General features: G+C 32.0%; 1 protein-coding gene across 1 annotated transcript in view; it reads right to left on the reverse strand.

The window, feature by feature from the left end:
• Positions 1-21,130, reverse strand: part of LOC124355171 — a 36,705-nt gene that overhangs the window by 6,643 nt on the left and 8,932 nt on the right. Inside the window, exons 3-11 of the mRNA XM_046806172.1 lie at positions 17,619-17,763; positions 16,493-16,607; positions 13,000-13,047; positions 10,804-10,908; positions 8,718-8,918; positions 8,472-8,581; positions 5,855-5,984; positions 2,549-2,723; positions 298-443 (exon numbers count right to left, since the gene is read on the reverse strand). Of these exons, the coding sequence (XP_046662128.1) occupies positions 298-443; positions 2,549-2,723; positions 5,855-5,984; positions 8,472-8,581; positions 8,718-8,918; positions 10,804-10,908; positions 13,000-13,047; positions 16,493-16,607; positions 17,619-17,763 (1,175 nt within the window). The remainder of the gene's footprint in view (positions 1-297; positions 444-2,548; positions 2,724-5,854; positions 5,985-8,471; positions 8,582-8,717; positions 8,919-10,803; positions 10,909-12,999; positions 13,048-16,492; positions 16,608-17,618; positions 17,764-21,130) is intronic.

Genomic DNA, 21,130 nt, shown 5'->3' on the forward strand with positions numbered 1-21,130 from the left:
TTGGAGAGATAAATACTAAACATGTGTTGATTAAAATTAATGTACAATTCAAAAATATACAGCCCACCACTTCATTTTTGTAACACCACCTATATGCTCTCTCATGACAGTATGTTGTATCTTTACTCACTACCACTCACCTAAAAAATTGGTAATACTGAGCCATCACAAATAAGACGAGCTAAAAGCCTTGTTGACAACATCAGCATCTTATAAACATCGATCAATCTAATCTGTTCACTCAACAAATTTAAAAGAGAAATATGTAAATACTAACGAAAAATGTGTAAAGCTTACTGCTGGCAGTGCTCCGGTAAGTCTCCAGGCTCCTGGCCGGAGCTGACAAGGCTGAGCAATTTGACAGCAGAGGAGAGTGGCTGTGAGCTCTGGGCCTGCAGTCGCATAGCATGTACGGTCAGGCAGAAACCTGCTGGCACCACAGCCTGTCCAAACATATCACATCATTTTTTCTCTTGGTACAAGAAGCTGAGAAACCTCTCATTGCACTTATTCCTAAAAGGACCTTTGCGATTGCTTCCGGAGGGACAGAACATTCACAATGAGTACGGTTGGGGATAGAGGCCGCCTCCTGTTGAGATCCATGAAGAGGGATATCAAGCACTATAGCTCAGTCACTTCAACTTGGAAGTAGACGAGGCCAGCTATGTACCTGCTTCTCCAGTCAAACCGGAGTATGCTTTTATCTCCAGACTAGCAACTTGCCAGAGAGCTCCACCTACTCCAACAGTCATACTCCGCAGTAGACTAGACCTATCGATCTACCCTTGCACCCCAATATCTTGACGTCCTTGTATATTTTAAGCAATTTAATTTATGTCAGGGAAAACATAGACTCATTTTCTTGCCAAAGCTCCTTTCATGATCATCTAACTAGGCAAAGAAACAATCTGGCAACACCTTCGGTAAGACTTTCTAAAACAATCAACAGCCATGTATATCAACAACATTAACAAATTGTTTAACAAATTACCATTAGCTATTAGAAACATAACATAGAAAAATTGTCAAAATATCATTACTAAACTGTTAAAAAGTCAAGCATTTTACACAACTGATGAATACTTTAGTCTTAGCTTCTAAGTCCCACATGTAATTCTATATTTTGATTAAGTTATTTCTGTTAAGTACCACCTTTGTCAATATTTCTGTTAAGAACCATCTTTGTCTCTTAAATACTTCTTGTGTCTTGTTCATATTAATCTGTATTTTGATTAAGTAATTTGTGTCAAGTACCACTTTTATCCATCACTGTCAACCAGATATATCAGTTTGCACTTGAGTTAGGCCTGTTTTGTCTCTTTCATTTTGCATTTTCTTCTGTTTCACAAAACTGCTTAAAACAACTTCCTATATTAAGGCACCTTAATCCTATGCTTGTAACTAATTTTACTCATACAATGTACAATTTTTAAATACTTTTTGCGTATAAAGTTATGATGTTACCATAACAGTTTTTATATTATAACATAGAAAAGACGTGTCCTATTGCATTGTCAATATGCCTAATGGAAATAAATATAATTGTCTATTGTCTATTGTCTATTGTTTGTGGTTAGTGATGTGGCACTCCTGATTATCCATGGAGTTTCGCAAATGTAAGTGATGCATTGAATTTTGCTGTACTCAGTGTAGAATTCACTGGAAATAAATTATTTCGTCATATTTTAAAAGAAGTTTAAATGAGACGCAATCCCTTGATTTGTTGTCAGCAGATTTAGGATATACTGTTCATTTGCATACTGTTGTATTTTATGGGTTTTGAGAGTGTAAATTAAGCAAGTTCTTGGTCTAATATGAAGAGTGCAGTTGAAGACCATCTATTGCTGTAATTTAAGTAAACATTGCTACTATTGAGCCAATAATAAAGGAAGCTCTACAACCCACATATCTAGATGAAGGGATATCCTAGGATAGTTCACTAGGTGTCTCCACTATCTCTCATGAACACTGCAGTGTTTAAACAATTTCTTCTCAATGGGTGCCAGTAGAAACACAATAGCATATAGTGCTTCTAGTATTCTTTCAGGAAGAGAAACATTTATTATAAGGAGTGTGACTATATTGAAAACAATAATTGTCAAAATAAGGTTATCTAAATTCAAATTTTTGTATCTCAAAGATTTTATAGCGATTGTCATACTACAAGTCTCAGAGATCTTACAACTAAAACACCTGCACTCATTTTTAATTAAATAAACTGGTACAAAAACGGTGATTTTCCTGCTAATGCATAAACATGTGACTTACTTTCTAAACTTTAGGGGAGTTTATGAATGAATATAAGGAACCAGGAAAAGAGTTCAACAACCAGTCTTTATAATAAAGCATTGGTCAAATACTGTGTTTCTATGCAATTATACAAACAAGGGTGAGTGCTCTTATAACGCAATGGAGATTAGAAATTATTTTAAAATATTTTGAAATGTGAAATTCTTGACTAATTCTTAAGCACTGATAATGTCTGAAGCAGCTCCACATTCTTATCCCAACACTACAGAGCAACTGTGCGAGAAGTAAAGCAGCTTACCTTACTCCTGAGTAAAGTATGGGTAGTCTCCAGAAGAAGAGCAAGGGAGGCAGCCTTTCCCCCAACCACAGCAGGGTTGGTACACGCAGGGTGGTCCAATGGTATCACCAGCTCCACACTTTCTGTCAGTGAACACTGTAACAGCGGCAGGCTGGGCAAATCCTCCGGCACACCCCTGTATACAATCATGTTTATAATGGTGCATACACTCATGTTCATGTTGTTATGTATAAACACTGCTGGATTACTGTGATGATTTGTTCCAAAACCCACCTAAATTCAAATTTATACATTGTTTGCACACAAGCATAAACATAAATGTCACACAGATGTCATAACAAATTAATGTCATAATCAGTGTCAGATGGCCCTACATGTGTTATGAATGGAAGACGTACTATGTTACAAGAATCCAACAGAAATATTTACAAAAATAACCAAAACTTACAATATATATATATATATTTATTTAATTTTCACTCATACAACAATCATGCATTTTATAAGCAAAAGTAAAAAACATTAATATTAAATACGATCTTGTGTTTTTCTTGAAGGAGCTGATAAGAACAAACAAAAACTACTTCACTATCAATCTATAGAAAAAAATCAATATCTCACATAGAGAAAGCTTGGCTGTGTTTTTTGGGGAAACCAAACAAAATTCTGCCCCCATAAGAATAAAAACCCTAACTCCAAGAAACAAAAACTGTTCAGGAAATGAGGATTACTAATTTTTTTTACCTGCATTAACATTTTAGCACTTAAAAAAAAGGTTTATGCTAAAATGTTATTGATAGACCTACAAAATATTTATGTTTGATGTGAAATTTCATTGATTAATTTTTTTTAATAGAAAAAAGTGGAGTTAGGGCATTTTATGTCACAGTTTGTTTGGCCTGAAGCGCACCCTTGAAAAGCCCTAACTCCTTCTATGGGAGTTAGGGCTTTTCATCGTCAAAATTGGACTTGTTTAGTTGCTACACCTAATTGGCATAATCATATTTTTAAATGTTCCTTAGTGTTAAAACTGCAGTTTAAGAAACAAAACAACATGTAATGTTATTTTATTAGATTTTACTCAAATAAAAACAATTGAACAAGTACAAACAAAATATTTATCAAGTAAAAGTTTATTTTTAAATTTAAAAGCTTGTAAAAAACAATATATTCCTTTAATCAAGGATCAATTTTAATTTGTAAGCTTATTACTAGAAATAAGAAACCTATCTCGTTATATTTGTTGACATTAATAAAATTTAAAACAGTAAAGTTAACAAGTACATACAAATATTTCAACAATTTACAAACTTGTAAAAATAAGTTACTTAAAATGAGAAAAAGTGTTAAATTGTAGGCTGCCTACTACTAGAAAAAACTAAATATACATTGTTGTGTTTTAGACATAACTTAAATAAAAAGAATTAGAAGTAATCTATGCACAAACAAAGTTTGTTCTGGCACAAAGTCATTAGAATAGTTTAACTTGTAGACCTATTACACAGTTAAGAGATGCTGGTGATAAAATAAGTCCCCACTTACCTTAACTTTAAACAGTAAATAATAATAAGATTAACTGAAAACAAAATAACTTCTGCCATTTATAGAATTGATCACTATATACTTTAACTTTTGGCATTAACTTTTGGAAATTAGTTTTTACTCATCACAGTCAATCAAGTCTCGTTCTTCTGACTCCCCCGAAAGTTGGATGGCCAATAAGGGGACACAGTTTTTCAATAATGTTTTTCTTTTTGGTTTTATTGAAACCTGAATTTTATTTATTTTTTTCTGGCATAGGAAACTTCTTGATATACTAGGATTGAATAAAGTTCTACTCTTTTGATGGAAAAATTCTTCATATTTCGTAGAGTACAAAAGCGTAGTTTTACCTCTGTCAGCAGATACTTTCACAACATCTTTGAAATATGGTACATTTTCTCGACACTTAAGCTTTTTGTTTAGAAGAACAGTCTTTTCATTCATACAAGTCACTTTCACCATGTTCTTTGATGTCTACCTTTCCTGAATTATTTATTTATTTTTTTTTTTTTTGCTTTGGGATAATTCCTAAATTAGCTTTTTCAACACAATTTAACAAAGTCCTGGAAGTCATAGACCTTTCCACTGTGTTTCATGTTCCTTTTGCAAATCAACAATTACAACTTAAAAAATAAATTACCTGAAGTGCAGTACAAAAAAAAAATTCAGGCTATCTGACGCAATATAATTTAAAACACTGTAACCGAATAACTAATTATAACCAAAACACACGTTCATGGACACATTAACTTGATAGGTTGTTGAGTTACTAAGTGAGAACAGCTGCAACAAACAAAAAACTCTAGCCTAGTGATGCTGTTATGTTTGATGAAAGAAGGCCCTAATTCCAGGAAATCTCCTACTTAGTCTTATGAGAGAAGGCCCCAAGTTCCTTGATGCTCTTGGGTGGACTATTGAATCATAAGTCTAAAGGGCCCTAATTGCAATGCCTATGCACTTAGGGTGTTTTAACATTTAATTGTTACATAGGGCCATCTTATGTCAAAAACCACGACATTTCGGAGTTAGGGCCAATATAAATTGTAGTAATAGTAACCATGGAGTTGAATTTAGGGCTTTTTTTATGTCATAAAAAGTAGATGTATTTTTATCCCAGTAAATCGAAAAACAACAAAAAAAGTCAATTTAAAAAATTTTGGAGTTAGGGCCTTTTAACTTATGGGGGCAGAATTAAACACTTGGTACTCTATGAGTGGACTATTTGAATCATACTGATCTACTAAGTAAGTAACTAAGTACTAACTTAGTAATACTGTAGCTAAATAGTAAAATAGCCTTATTAACCACTGATCATACATAATGAAATAGGTTTCGTCCATAAATTTTAAAATTAAATTATATAAAACTATCTTAAAACTATATAAGCCTAATTAAAATCAACTGTAATCTCACAGCCAAAGAATTCTTTTATAGAGTAAAATGGAGTTTTAAGCAACCAGCTGTACACTCTAGTCCTAAACATACTTATAGGCACAGTTCTAATAGATAGTGGTAATTTATTAAAACAAGTGTATACCATACAGTTTGTGTGTGATTTGGTAGTCTTTGTTAATCTATGCATTGGGATGTCAATTTTGCTTTTTCCACGTGTATTATGACTATGTATATTTTCTCTGATGACAAATTCAGCTAAGGAGCTAAATAATAATTAGTTAGCTCTCTTAAATGTTGTTTCGGCTTATCTTTTTATCTCAATAATCCTACTTTGATATGAGTTTCCAGCAGACAAACGTCAATACTCACTTGACCCAGGATAGGAGGACACAAGTAGCCTGGGAGCTGTCAAAGGTACACCTGGCCAGAGCTATGTGCTGAGGACCCCACGGTTGGAACTGAGATCGAACAACATAGGCTTGGTGGTCATAGCAACCACCTGCAACGGAGAGAATATGTCACCTTCTGCCACAGTAAGGAATTCTTTAATAATATAACTTCACAACAATAAAAGCGACCAAATGACTGAATGTTTATCTATTCTTGATTCTCACAATTTACTGGTCATTACTAACCCTTTTAAAGTCGACTAGTTCTTTTTTGGAGTTGATGTGCGAAAAAAGCCATATTTTAATGGGTGGTCATTGTCAAGGGATTTTTCAGTCTTAGAACATAATATGTTTAGTTAAAATAATCATTACTTCAACAGAACTGAGTGTCTCACATCTACTTTCTTGCTGTGAAATAGGATTTCAAGACAAATATAGTTTATTGATGGAAAATAAAATATTTCAGTTCCTACCATTTATAGAAGTATAGTGATTACAGTTTAAGTGAAAATTATAGAACAGCTATTAGGAATCACATTAAAAAAACTTATATGTTGTAAAACATATTTTTCTTATTTCATGGAACTTGTATACTTCACTACATACAGCTCGAGTTGTATGGCATTTGGATTAACAATAAACCAATAATTTAAACAAAGTTTACATATATCTATTATGGCTGCTGGCTGCAAATACCATTTAAATAGTGGGGTTATGTTAAGAGCATTGGTTACAAGTGTGCATTTCACCACAAGGCCTATTATGGCTGTAGGCTTTAAATGTCAATTTGGCTGAAGGAGTTTATCACAACCATCAACAAATGCACATTTCTCTACAGGGCCTATTATGGCTGTTGGCTGTAAATATCAATTTGGCTGAAGGAGTTTATCACAACCAACAACAAATGCACATTTTCTCTACAGGGCCTATTATGGCTGTTGGCTGTAAATGTCAATTTGGCTGAAGGAGTTTATCACAACCATCAACAAATGCACATTTCTCTACAGGGCCTATTATGGCTGTTGGCTGTAAATGTCAATTTGGCTGAAGTAGTTTATCACAACCATCAACAAATGCACATTTCTCTACAGGGTCTATTATGGCTGTTGGCTGTAAATGTCAATTTGGCTGAAGGAGTTTATCACAACCATCAACAAATGCACATTTCTCTACAGGGCCTATTATGGCTGTTGGCTGTAAATGTCAATTTGGCTGAAGGAGTTTATCACAACCATCAACAAATGCACATTTCTCTACAGGGTCTATTATGGCTGTTGGCTGTAAATGTCAATTTTGGTTGAAGGAGTTTATCACAACCATCAACAAATGAACATTTCTCTACAGGGTTTATTATGGCTGTTGGCTGTAAATGTCAATTTGGCTGAAGGAGTTTCTCACAACCATCAACAAATGCACATTTCTCTACAGGGTCTATTATGGCTGTTGCCTGCATATGTCAATTTGGCAGTGGGGGTATATTATGACCATCAGCTGTGAATGTAAAATTCACCACAGAGTCTATTATGACTGTTGGCCTTGTATGTTTTAAGAAACCAAATAGAATTACATAAAAATTAAGTTTATGTCTGAATAATATAATAAATATTTTTAATTTTGTAAATAAGCTCTGATCTCTTGCGATCTATCAGACTATTATGTACAATTTCCTACAATTAACATTAAAACTTCAGTTGCATTAATACAAAGTCATAAATAATGATGAAATTTAAGTAAAGAACCTAATTAAAATAGAATTGGTAAACATTTAAGTAACTAGTAGAAAATTCAACTGATAAAAATATCACTTTATGAAAAAATTCCAATTCCTGTTTGATTTATTCAATTTTAATTTCATGACAAAAGTTTTGTACGAAATGGAAAAAGTGTACTGCAAGGTTTTTTATTAATAAAAGTTACTGTTATGAAAATACAAATTATATGAATAGTGGCTAAAATTATCATTATTTACCTCATTCTATTAATTTACACTGTTTCGACTTAATTTTTTTTTCTTCAGGTACATTTAAATCCATTAAGAGATATCAATAAGATCAAATAGTTTTTGCTTCAAAAGCTTAGTGAATCGTACACCAAGAGCCTCATTGTTGCTATTTATAATTTCCATTTATTTAAATGTAAATTTTAACATACATTTTACCAGTTACTATCCTCTACATCCTTCATGTAGTTTTTCATGTTGAACACGTTGAAACAAACCAGGATGTTCACACTTACAGTACAAGGCAAGCACCAAGGTACATCCTTCCCCGACAACATACAGCCCTTTCAAGACCATCGTAAATCGGGGGTAACAAAAGAACCTGCTACCACGTAATCTTCAAGGTTTGACAATAAAAATCCTGAAGAAAGAACTATCATAATGCCTTTTGGACTTAATCGGATGTATACCACGGATGAGTTAAGACTTTACAACGAAACAAAACTTAAGCTTTGACATGAATCCATTTCTTGATGTCATTGGAATTTTGATGTATAAATAAATTTTAAATAATTTAACACATACCCAGTAAAAACAATTTATTTTATTTTCATGTTTAAATACCATTACCTATTCAAGGAAAAAATATTTTACTTACTTTTAAAGGTTCTGACGAACTTATCCCCCACAGCTAGAGAGTCAACGTCTGAAGTGCCTACAAGAGTCTCAATCCTGCCATCTGTATACCTGACATGTCCTAGCTGAGTCCTGCCAAACATTCCGTCAACTATAGCTCAAACAACACATAACACACTTCACAAACTGTAATTACTTTTAGTCGCTAAAAATGTTTAGTCATGAATTTAATATTTTAAAATAGTAAAGATCACATTTTATGACCTACCTAAATTTAGCAAAGTTGTAACCAATGCTGAACAGTGTCCCGTCACCCACAATCCCCACTACTGCCAACCGAGCAGACACGTGAGGCCACTTCCAGCAGTGAGAGCGCAGGGATGGAACATGGATGTTGGTAACACTGCCGTCTATATTGGCAGTCCCCTGCACGACACCCCACTGTTCATACCCCTTGCCCAGCGACTCTCTGTTCATAATAGAAAAATCTTTTTAAATTCATTACTATTTACTCTAAATATGTCAAAAATAAAAACACAAGTTTTAATTAATTTTAAAAATTGCTAAATAATATCCATTATATTAATAACGTAACCTCTAAAAGTGTTTATTATAAGTAAGAATAATATACATTTTAACACTTATGTAGTTTAATTTTTACTATGTTTGAAGAATCCATCCAGATACTGCAGGTTAAGGTAAACAAATGAAGTAAATAAATAATTGAACTAAACTGACATATTTAATTTACTACCACTGGTAAATGAATAAGAGATTTTCCAATATATATTTTATTACTGCGCAAGGCCTTCCGGAATCAATGATTCCATCATCAGGCACTTCGCAATGATGCACAATCATTGATCTCAAAAGGCCTTGTTCAATAATAAAATTTATATTGGAAAATCTTTTATTCATTTATCAGTGGGTAGTAAATTAAACCTTTTTTCCAGTGCTCTAAGATTCTTCATTAAATTGACATATGTTTTAACTACCTTGGTGGGTGAATTTTAATTTTATTTTTATGTGTGATCAATTTATATTGTTTAAAAGTCTATCAAATAATACATTAGGATTAGTTTTGGCACCTTTGTCAATTTCAAAATGTTCTAACTTGGTGACTTTTTTGCATGCTTTGAATTTGACGATGTCTTCAATACTTTTATATGTTCATTAAATCTAATTTTGAAGGATCAGCTGGATTGTCCGAAATACGTAGATTCTATTGAAATCTGCCCATTACAATCATCCTCATGACGGAATTTCTAGGATTTTCACCAATCGTAGTTTAGAGAATCCAAAATGACCATGACAAAAATGTATGTATGGCTTATTTTATATATGGGCCTATGCAATACAATGGATGTGTGTTCTCAAGTTTTGTTACACTGTGCATCGGTAGGGATCATAACATAATTGCTGCTCCACTAAATCAGTGGTTTTTGTACCAAACCTGTACTAATGGTCACAAGCCCCACAGCATTCAATCTAAAATTATGTTTTACCAATTATCTTTGTCTTTAACCAGAGTTAAATTATCGTGAGAACAACTGAAGATAAACAAGCACTTAAGTGCAAATAACTTTTTAATTTTCCACTTGTAGCGTATCTATCTAAACAAAGTGACTACTATAATAAACAGTATCAAAACTGCAATTTTTAAAAAAATCCCAAAATTTTTTCTTTCTCTAGAGAGATTTGACTTGCAATAATATATCAAGGAAACTTAATCTATATATACATAATATAACTGTAAATATTATTCTGAAAATAAAATAAATAGTTTATGGCTCCAGCTCTAGAAAATATGATAAATCATCTCTTAGGAAAATTAATTTATATCATATTCATGCTAATACAAATACTCTCTGTATATCAAGTGTGGGATACACCTACAGAAATGTAGCTACAACTACAACCACTTTTGTTATGTGAACACCTGTCATATCTGTGATAAGTTTGGACCTTTAAAAAGACCAATATTCATGAAAGACGAATTTCTTGAATCTACTTTCCCTCAGATTTCTTACAGTCACCATACTAAAAAACATTTCCTTTCCACATTTTTTTCTGGGTACACCATTGTACACAGCTATATACAACACAAGATCAATGTTATAATATGAGCATTGCAATGTTTTTTGTACAGGTTCTTAACAGTTGGTCAAGATGTAGATTTTAGTCACTGAGTTTTTATTACCTTTACTAAGGATCTACTATCACTAGATGGTTACAACACTTCAAAGGCACCTGTTCATACAATGCATTACTCAACCTATATTAGCTCAAATTTAAAGCTTAGTGTCTATGAAAGAAATGTAGATTGTAAAATTCAATCAGGAAAGATCACTCACAGATTGATTCCTAGATTGGAGAAAGGATGTTCAGCCAAGTCTGCAGTCACAGCTGAGATGTTGGCATCATTTCCATAATAATATGGTCCACTTAGAGCTACCCATCTGTTGGAAGAACATAAATTTATAACTGTTAAAAAATGAAAAATTAGAACTGGCAATTGTTTAGAAATAAAAATTATAGTATTTTTTAGTCCAAGCTATTCCTTAAATATTTAATATTTTAAATTTGAAGAGCTAATTCCAGACATGTAAACAATTTTTCAATCAAACAGATTGACTCCTGCCATTATTACAATTTAAAACACCTAATAACACAAGTAATAATTTTTCAAATCTTATACACTAATATTTTGACAAACCCATGAGATAGATTACAAAATATTGGAATGAATCAAAATAAATTTCAATTAAAACTTTAAAATATGTAATGATGTAATAGCAAAACTTAGATATACAAGTTAAATTACAAGGATGGTTATGATAGTCAACATAAATCAAGTTTAGATCTAAAATAAACAAAAATCCAAATAGAAGAAAAAGAAAAAAATTTAAACATTAAATTTATTAATAATGAGTTAATGAATGGATCAGACCACTCATCCAATATATGATTTTACAGGCTTTATTTAGAAATATGAAATAAATTTTTATTAAGACATAAATATTTTTAAATGATTTAGTAATACGATTGAAGATTATTTATTTGTCTTTAAACATTTTATAACAACGTAAATGACATCATAAAAAGCTTAATTGCTACTATTAAAAATGAATCATACACACACACCCACATATATAATTAAAATACAAGTCAACCAATGAAACTACTAAAATGTACATTTTATTGCACAAACTATGTAATTTTATGAATAAAAACTGTTTTAAATTGAATTCAACTCAGATATTTATAATTATTTGAACATCAATCTAAAATATACCCAACTAGTGGGACAATTGAGTAGATATTATAACAGCTGTGTTTTACAAAAACTAATTATTTGACCTTCAACAAAAATATACCCAACTAGTGGGACAATTGAGTAGATATTATAACAGCTGTGTTTTACAAAAACTAATTATTTGACCTTCAACAAAAATATACCCAACTAGTGGGACAATCAAGTAGATATTATAACAGCTGTGTTTTACAAAAACTAATTATTTGACCTTCAATCAAAAATATACCCAACTAGTGGGACAATCAAGTAGATATTATAACAGCTGTGTTTTACAAAAATTAATTATTTGACCTTCAACAAAAATATTTAGTCCAACTTGGGACTAAAAGTGACAACAGCAGAAACTCTGTAATTTTTTGATCATCATCAACACGATTCTCATGGTCTGATTAGTGTCAGAACTATAAAAACTTGGTGGGAAAATTAACAGGTAAAAGGCTAAACATGTGCACTGTAAAAATCCTTGGATTTGCTATGTTAGCAGTGCTTCTGGCTTTCAGAGTAGGTTGGGAGGAGAAAATATTGATGTCGTAGAAACAACTATAAATCATCATCATCATCATCATCATCGTCAGACGTTTCCGTTCTCACGGGTCGTCGTCGTACACAGCCTCCTCCACTTTAGTCTATCCTTCCAGGTCTCCTCTTCATCCACCTGTATTTTCTGTAGTCCCCTTCTCTCTATGTCTTTCCACACTTGGTCCTCCCATCTTCCTCTCGGTCTTCCTCTTGGTCTTCTTCCTCCTTCCTCCTTCTCCAGTGCTATTCTAGGAATTCTATTATCTCCCATCCTCTTCACATGCCCCATCCACTGTATTCTTCTTCCTTCCATTGTCTCTTGCAGTGAAACTACCTTCAATATTTCTCTGGTCCCTCTAAGTCCAACCCCTCGTCCTCGTCGTGAGGGACGGGCAACGGCTCAAAGAGACGGCTAACGGGGCTCTGGTGAAGCTATGTCAGGTCTAGCAAGCCGGTAGTGGATAAAACTTGCTTTCAAAAATAAGAAACAACTATAAATATCTTCATAATTATTAATTTAAACAGTGATTGCATATTTTTGGTTAACCCTGATTTGGAGTTTAAAGAGTAAAACTAAATAATTTTAAAAAGATTTGTGAAATTGTTATAAACATTGTTGTGGACACTAGCAAATGTCTGTGGTAATCTTGTAAACCTTTTAAATCATTCTTCATCATCATTGAAATTAAAAAATTAATAAAACGTTTTAACTTACATTAGATTGATTTTCACGAGTTTGGTGTCTTTCTGGCCACTGCTACTTCTAGAACACAAATTAATCATATATTAAAATACAACACAATATAAGATTGCTATATTTAAGTTGGATATTTTAGTTGGATAGATAAAATATAATTAATCAAAATTAACTATAATTGCAAATAATGCAGCTACTTTGGTTGCAGCATATTTAGTGAATTAAGTTAAGTGAATTGTTATTTATTGTAGAACATATTTCATTAGATTTATCAACACTTAATTATAGAGGTGGTTCACATCAAATAATTTTGTGTTGAATTGCTCAAAAACATGCTTAATTGAATTCTATTCAAATCTATGAATAACATCTTAATCTATGCAAAACAACTGAAAAACAATCTTGTGTTGTGTACAATATAAGTGAAACTGGGTTTTTATTAGTGAAGTCTATTTTAGTAGTGTAGATTTTGTTTGGATTGGACTTTCCTAGTCTTGTTATTCCATCTACATTCTCTCACAGTGTTCTTCAAAAGAAGTGTACAGAACAATGTACTGTGCATGTATACAATCAATACTGAAATAACACATAGCTATTAGAGATGATGCTCTAAATTGGAAACATGCATTCAATTTACAAAAAAATATGTATGAATATAATTTGCTTTGCAGACTTTTTTTTCCAAAATTTTAATGTTTTAAAACTACATAATTGTTTATACGAGAGTCACTCTGAAAGTTTTGAGATTCAAACAGAGAGTGCATACTGCAATAATGGTATCATTCATATCTGATTGTCTGAGTGGCTATCAGTACCCGACAGCAACTTGGGTTCATCAATGACCTTGTGTTGTCTGTTCGGAAAGATCAATTTCGTGAAGTCATGAAGTTTTCAAAAGAGTATTTCGGGCTATAATTTTCCACGATTTTAAAGTCAGTTTGTCTCAAGAGGTGTGTGTCTCACAATTGCCTTTGCTTAGGTAAAGGTAGTACATATACCTGTACTACTGTTTTAGGTGGTATTTGGGATTTCAAAGAGGCTGTATTTCACATCAAGACGATGAGCATTCGGAAATCTGCATTCCGCCATCACTTAAGAATACGTTCATCAGGTACGCGCTATGATCTAAGAGGCCAGACAATGCACTTATTTAATGATTGAGACTTTCCTAGGGATTATATCCGCAGCATTGCAAATAGTCTTGCATGCATTTTATAAGACACGAAAATTATTTCTCGAAGGGTTCCTCACAATTTGGATTATGACCAAAAATCTGAGTGTGAAAATCAGCCAGCAGACACTCCAACTGATAAATAACGGTGGTCATTGGATTATTTAAAAAAAAATGTCACTGGTGATGAGACGTACATATAATATTATGACGTTCCAACTCGAGGAGAGAGTCACGTATAGGTGTTTGAAGACAAGCCATTCCCCACAAAGGCCAAGAAACAATAATTGGTGAAGAAAGTTATGTACGCTGAAGGCTATTACACTGGAGGAACAAAGGACTGAATGGTTGGAAGCAGAAGCATAAGCATAAGCATGTTTCCTCTATAGTATCACAGATTATTTAAACTGTGATACTACTAATTATGTTTTTAATTTGTATGTCTGTATGTATACGTTTAGTGTGTGTGTTTAAATTTAAGTAGTTGTTGTTATTTTATCAATAATTATACATAGATTTTAATACATTTTTATATATTGTTTGTGTAAATATTCAAATAACTTAGCATAATCAATAAGTACCTAGATTTTACGTTATTTAAATTAGTTAGTTTACTAATAGTGGTAAAATTTTAACAAGTATTTTTTTATATCAATTTATAACATTGACAGTGTCTATTGCATTGATTTTTAAATGTTTAATGAAAAATAAAAATCTTGAATCTAGACTCTCAGATCAAGTTTGTACACTGAACAATTATCAGTGATTCTTTCTGAACAACCGGAAGTTCTTTATGAGTTGAACATTACGGGTTTAATTTTGCACCACAACCATGCCTCTTCCCACCTGGTGCAAAAACTTTTTGAGTTTTTGGCCAAAAATTGCATCAAATCGATGGATCAACCCGTTTCATTCATCTGATCTTGCTTTGTCAGGCTTCTGGTTATTTTTCATTGGCATTTCTTAGCAATTATTTTGCTCAGAATCTAAAACTGTTTGTGAGATTTTTAAATATTTTAAATCCACTCCAACAAGTGCGTGGTTGGATGCTCTCAACAAGTAGAAAATCCAACTTCATAAGTTTATTGACGCCAGAGAAATTACTTCGAACATGTCTAAGGTTTGATAAGCCTAGCACAAAAACTTTTCATACATCTCAAAACTTATAGAGTGACCCTTGTATGTGCGACCTTGATATATTTCAATAGTTGGAAAGAAATGCATACTCTTTATATATACATATATACGAGTATGTATATATGTATATACTCGTATATATGTATATATACTCGTATATACTCATCTTACATCACACAACATCTCACTGGACTCATAATACCAGACGGAAGACTTTTTGTATGATAAACTCACATTGCAGACTAGCTCTCTTTGAAAAGAGTTCAATTTATTCAGCTATTCGATTTCATAATAAATTATTGCAATTTTATAAACACATAATACATCTTGAAAAAATTATAAAACAAGTATCACAGAAAGTTGAATGTGTAATATTAAGATGTAGCATGATGAGTTTGAATGAATGTAGATTAAGTTTACATAATAATTATTAAGACTTTTAATTAACATAGTTTTCTAACTTATTATAGATTTAGCAGTAGATTGTTCTACTATTACTTCATGTTGTCAATCATAATCTTAATTTACACATATATTTATAAATATGCGTCATTTTATAACAAGTCAATGTATTTGCATCAATATTTTTCTGGGTAAATTAGAGTGATATATTAATGTTGTTTAGATAATTGACTGGTTCTTGTGCCATTGTTGGTGTAAATGAAGTTCATTTTCCTAAAATTGATAATATTGATAAGTGGTTGTGATGACTACTGTTATTACTTGATAAAATGCGATAGAATTTTCATTGTTTTGGTCAGTGCTTGTGTTTTGTAGCATGTTACTTGACTTTTCACAAAAACCATGGAAGCAACTCAGACACGATTGATTTAATACATAAAACTTTACAGATTATGAAAAAATCAAAAGAAAGTGTTGTTCTGGGAATGAAAAGTGTAAATTTTTCAGATTAACCTTTAATAGGTGAAAAAGTGTAAAGTTCACACTAAAGAAGAGTTTCTGGGTTGGTATTATTGAGTCTGAATCATTAAACACGCCAACAAAATTAGATCATATCTATTTCTGCATATTCATTACAAAAGAGAACTGAAAGGATCTTCGGACATGTTACATTGTTAGGTTACAAAAATGTATTGTATATATGTCACAAAAGTTGTTATAACTAGCATATACTATGTTTGAAGTTTTGTTACGCTTTCAAATCATCCATTGTCAGTAATAAATTGTAAACAAAGAAGAGACCTGCTGTGGAGTCTGCCAGTAAAGACAATCCTCCAGCGTCTCATGGGCTCCAGGCACTGGAGAGCCAGAGAGTTGGTTGTCCAGCCATCACAAGCCCGTGGCCGACTATCTTGCTCTGCGAACATCAATATTCATCAAATTCTTGTCATTATATTTTTGTAAAAATGAAAATTTTTATATAAATAGTTCTGCATTTATTTTGCATAGGTAATATGAGTATCATTCAGAAGGTAATCTGCTGTAATAAATACGAAATTACACACAACGTTTGAAGTTTGAACATTTGAAAGAACCACTGACACTATTTTTCAACATAGTTAACATTTATATGATTTAAGCACTCATTGTATCTAGGTAAATGAATAAAACTACAGAATAAAATTCTGCCGCATGAATAATTCATGCATGAAACTGAAAGTGATCTTTTGCGGCAAAGGGGTGCAACCTCACTCCACTGATTATTTTTTTTGTCCGACATTCACATAAGAAAACTCATGTTTCACTTTCAGTAGTCACTGGTGGTTAAAAAGTTTGTCACCTTCTTTAAGAGATAAGAAACTTTAGTGCTGGTCCAATTCTCTTTGTTTTGAGTTCATCAGTCAAGAGGGGTACCCATTGGATACAAAATTTTAAATATCCAATTTTTCATTCATAATTTTATACACTAGATTTCATGGTATATGTGGAAAGTGCTTTTAAAATGCGGGATTGTGAAACTTTAATTCTTCGTAATAAAGTCTTTTGGTAACCACGGGAGGTTAACCACTTCATTTTTCACTGTGAACATTAGTTTGTTCTTCACAAAAGATTTTCACCAGTTGCATTTCCTTCACCATAAAAAAATCTAATAAGGATATGTACTTCAAAGTTGGTGGGAGAGTTAATAGCAGTGACCTTTTTAAACACTAGTTAAGAGTGCTTAGAATGGCATATCGACTTTCACTGGAACACTGCCAGATGCACAATTATCGTAGTAGAACACGATACTACTCAGATCAGCGATCTGATGCCTCAGCAACTCACTTTCCAAACAACCCTCATAATTATCATAGATTTGGTCTGATCCCAATCATAATAATTGGATTTCTAAAGTTGGTAGTTTATCACTCTCATCTAGCATGATTACCTGAAGTCTGATAAACAGGACCACTGGGGCCAAACTGTAATCGCAAGCGAGCTGCAGCAGAATTGTGGCGGCCCCTAGCGAGTTCCAATAGCAACCAAACATTTGGGCTACCGGCGAACACCAGCATGCTGTCTCGTCGGAATGTCTAGTAAATAAAGCATGTCATCTAAAATTTGCTTATTGTAAAATGAAATAACGTGTTATACAAAACATTTACTTATAGTGCAGTATTTAATCTTAATTTAAAGATAATATATTATTACTATTACTAACAATACGATATATTCCACTCATTATAAGTTATTAGATTTTATTTAATAAGCAACATTTCATCTTAATAGCTTATGGCATTTATGTACTCATTATAAATGTAAAATTTCACTTTCATTTTTCATTGCCTTTTATACTTTTTATTTCACAATTGGCAATGAAATAAATACATTATTATATTTAAAAGTGCATTTAAAACTCAATCCTTAGGATGTAGATAAATACAAATCATTTTAATGTTTTATTCAGTTGTGAGTTAGTTGGCCTTAAATGATTAAATTTCAACATTTACCGTTCCAAAATCATTGAATTATACATTTAAAATTTGTAAAGATGGGATTTGCTATCAAACTATGAATGCAGTTTTAACTATTTTATTTTACAATAACTGGTTAGTGAAGTGAAAAACTTGAATCCTTCTAATATTACAAATGTAACAATTTGGATATGTGAATGTTTATTTGTCTAGTATCTTTAAAAAAACTAATAAAACATCTGATTTTCAAATTTGTATGAAGTTAGTTTAAACACTATAGTGACACTACAGACCATTTACGTTTTGAAATTACTATATAGCTCAGCTACGATGATATTTAAATATTGAAGGCATGAATCAAAGCTTTAAAAAAACAAGTACATATTTTGGATATTTAACATCCCAGTATGTCATTATTAACCTAGTACGAAAATAGTAGTGACATTCTGGAATGTCATATTTCAGATATTAATAACAAGACGTACCATTGATAATGTATGTAACTACACAGAAGGAAGTAGCCAACTGTTACTATAAAGACAATACAATTTCCTGCATAAGTTGTCTCTTTTCAATGGAAACAACTGTCAACAAAATTGGCAGAAAATATCCAGGCACCTTTTTAACTAACCAAAAGAAATAAATATATATTCGAGTTTAGTGTAAAAATAAAACAAACTATATTTTACCATTATAGGTATGTGTTGTACCCGTAATCTTATAATTAAATTAAATAATGATGTTTCAGATAATCCAAAAATATATCCCAAGAGTAAAAATGGGAAGGAAAAACTGAAACAGTCTCCAATGTAATAACACTTCTTATTTCAACCTATTCTGTAATTAATTATATTCACAGAGTTCAGTATGATAAGAAAATCTTTTACTTCACAAATACATATAAAAACAGATTTTAGATAATATTAAAATGTTCAATTAGAGGTATACTACAAATACTTAAGACGAAAGTATTATCAAATTAGTATTATACTGTAAAGAGTATCTCAGAACTCTCTACCAACCTTTTTGGGTATTATTCCTGGACCAAATATAAACCAAAATGTCATTCGAACTTTTGAAAACTCAATAATTACCCAAACAAGTTTTGTATTTTTTATTTATCTCTTTTTATTTAGAGAATGGCATGTTGTAACAAGTTGAAATTTAGTATATAGTTCTATAATTGAAAGGCATAATCAAAGAAAACATTACAATGTGACGTGTCTTTGCTCAAGACAACCATTTACTGTTAAGAATGACACGTATCGCATACCCTAGATGAGCCCAATCAAGCAGGGATTCGATCCAGGGGTCTAAATTTTATTCTTATGGATTATGTGTGTCAGTTGGGTTCAGATATATTGCTATCACCTAAGGTGGTGGTAAAGTTTAAGCATTTAGTAAATCATCATTACCCAACTGACCTTGAAAAAAATGGAGATTTGAAATAAAATGGTGCCAATATGTAAGATATTTACTATCATCAATTAACGAAAAGGATTTTACACAAAAGCGTCACTACCTAAATCTCTGTCTAAATCAAAGCTATCTCAACCGAAACACCCTATATGTTATGTAAAATAGTATGAACAAAAGTAATATCAACAATAAGAATAATATATAATGTTTGGTCAGTATCGTATGAACAAAGATTCAGTAAGAAAAGTGTAAGAGAAGTAATAAAAGACCCAGAGCAATAATCTATTTGATAGGTCCGTATTGCACGAACATAGGTTAAGTAAGATAGTAAGTAAAGTAAAGAACCAATAATACCAATAACTAATTTAAGGGTTAGGTCCGTATTGCACGAACATAGGTTAAGAAAGATAGTAAGTAAAGTAAAAGAATACCAAGAATAATACGTTATAAGTTAATTTTGTGTGGCACAACATATAAAAACGATACAGAATATGAACGAAAGGTTAATTATGATAAGTATAATAATTAAAGTAATAAATTACCGATTGCAATAAGTATTCGTTATGTCCGTATCTCACGAACAATTCGGTTAAGTGGGGTTAAGTTCTCAGCGCACCGTAGGTCTAATCGTGGTGATCGGCATATGTCGACTGACCTCTCGCTCCTCTGCTGGCCGGTCCGTCTGACGAGTTTGCGTTGGAGCGCATGCGCGAGTTATCGTTCATGCCGCAACCCGTCAGGCGTCGAACATATCGTGGCACGATAGCTGAGGCGAACTTGTTTTATCTGGATCCCGTTATTCATTGTTGACGGGAAAACTAATCCCACAATAAAGCTTGAATGGACGACCCAAAATAATAAAAAAAATTACACTGTACTTTTTAGTACCTCACACCCCCCTCTTTCTTTCGGGACGAGAACAAAACGAACAAAAATAAACATCTTCTTAGTTAAATTCAACAATTTTCTATTTTAAAATGTAAAACTATAATAATAAGATCTTGAAACTAAATTAGACAAAGCCATTATTTACTTAAAACTTATAAACAAACTAACATTCTTTTCTTCTGAACACAAAAAATTGTGTACTAAATTATAGTAAACATGATATAAAACAATAAAAAGAACACCATTTGTTGATAAATCTACATAAATGTAGTAATAAATTTGAAATTAAAACATGAAAACGAAACTTAAAATGCCTAACCTTTAAAATAATTTTGTAAAAACTAGAAAAAATAAACTGTTTTAAAATTGATAAAAAGACACACTTCACTGCAGAAAGTTCAGTTGCCTTGGAACGAAATAAAACAAAATAGTTTCTTCTGTTATAAAAAAAAATAAAAACATTTCCTTCTTGGTGGTTAAAATATACTAATGGTTATTTTTCAGCGCAATTCAGGTGGCAGCTTTCGAACATCTATTCTGATAAAAGTGCCATACGGATTGAATATGCGAACCCTTTTTGGACGATATCTTTTTGGTTTATTTGAAACAGCGTGTACGTTTCTGACTTTCAACGAGCAATCCAGGACATGCTTGTTTATTTCTTCTGGGGCTTCAGTTT

This window comes from Homalodisca vitripennis, chromosome 2 (genome assembly GCF_021130785.1).
Source record: "Homalodisca vitripennis isolate AUS2020 chromosome 2, UT_GWSS_2.1, whole genome shotgun sequence".
Classification (NCBI taxonomy): Eukaryota; Metazoa; Arthropoda; class Insecta; order Hemiptera; family Cicadellidae; genus Homalodisca; species Homalodisca vitripennis.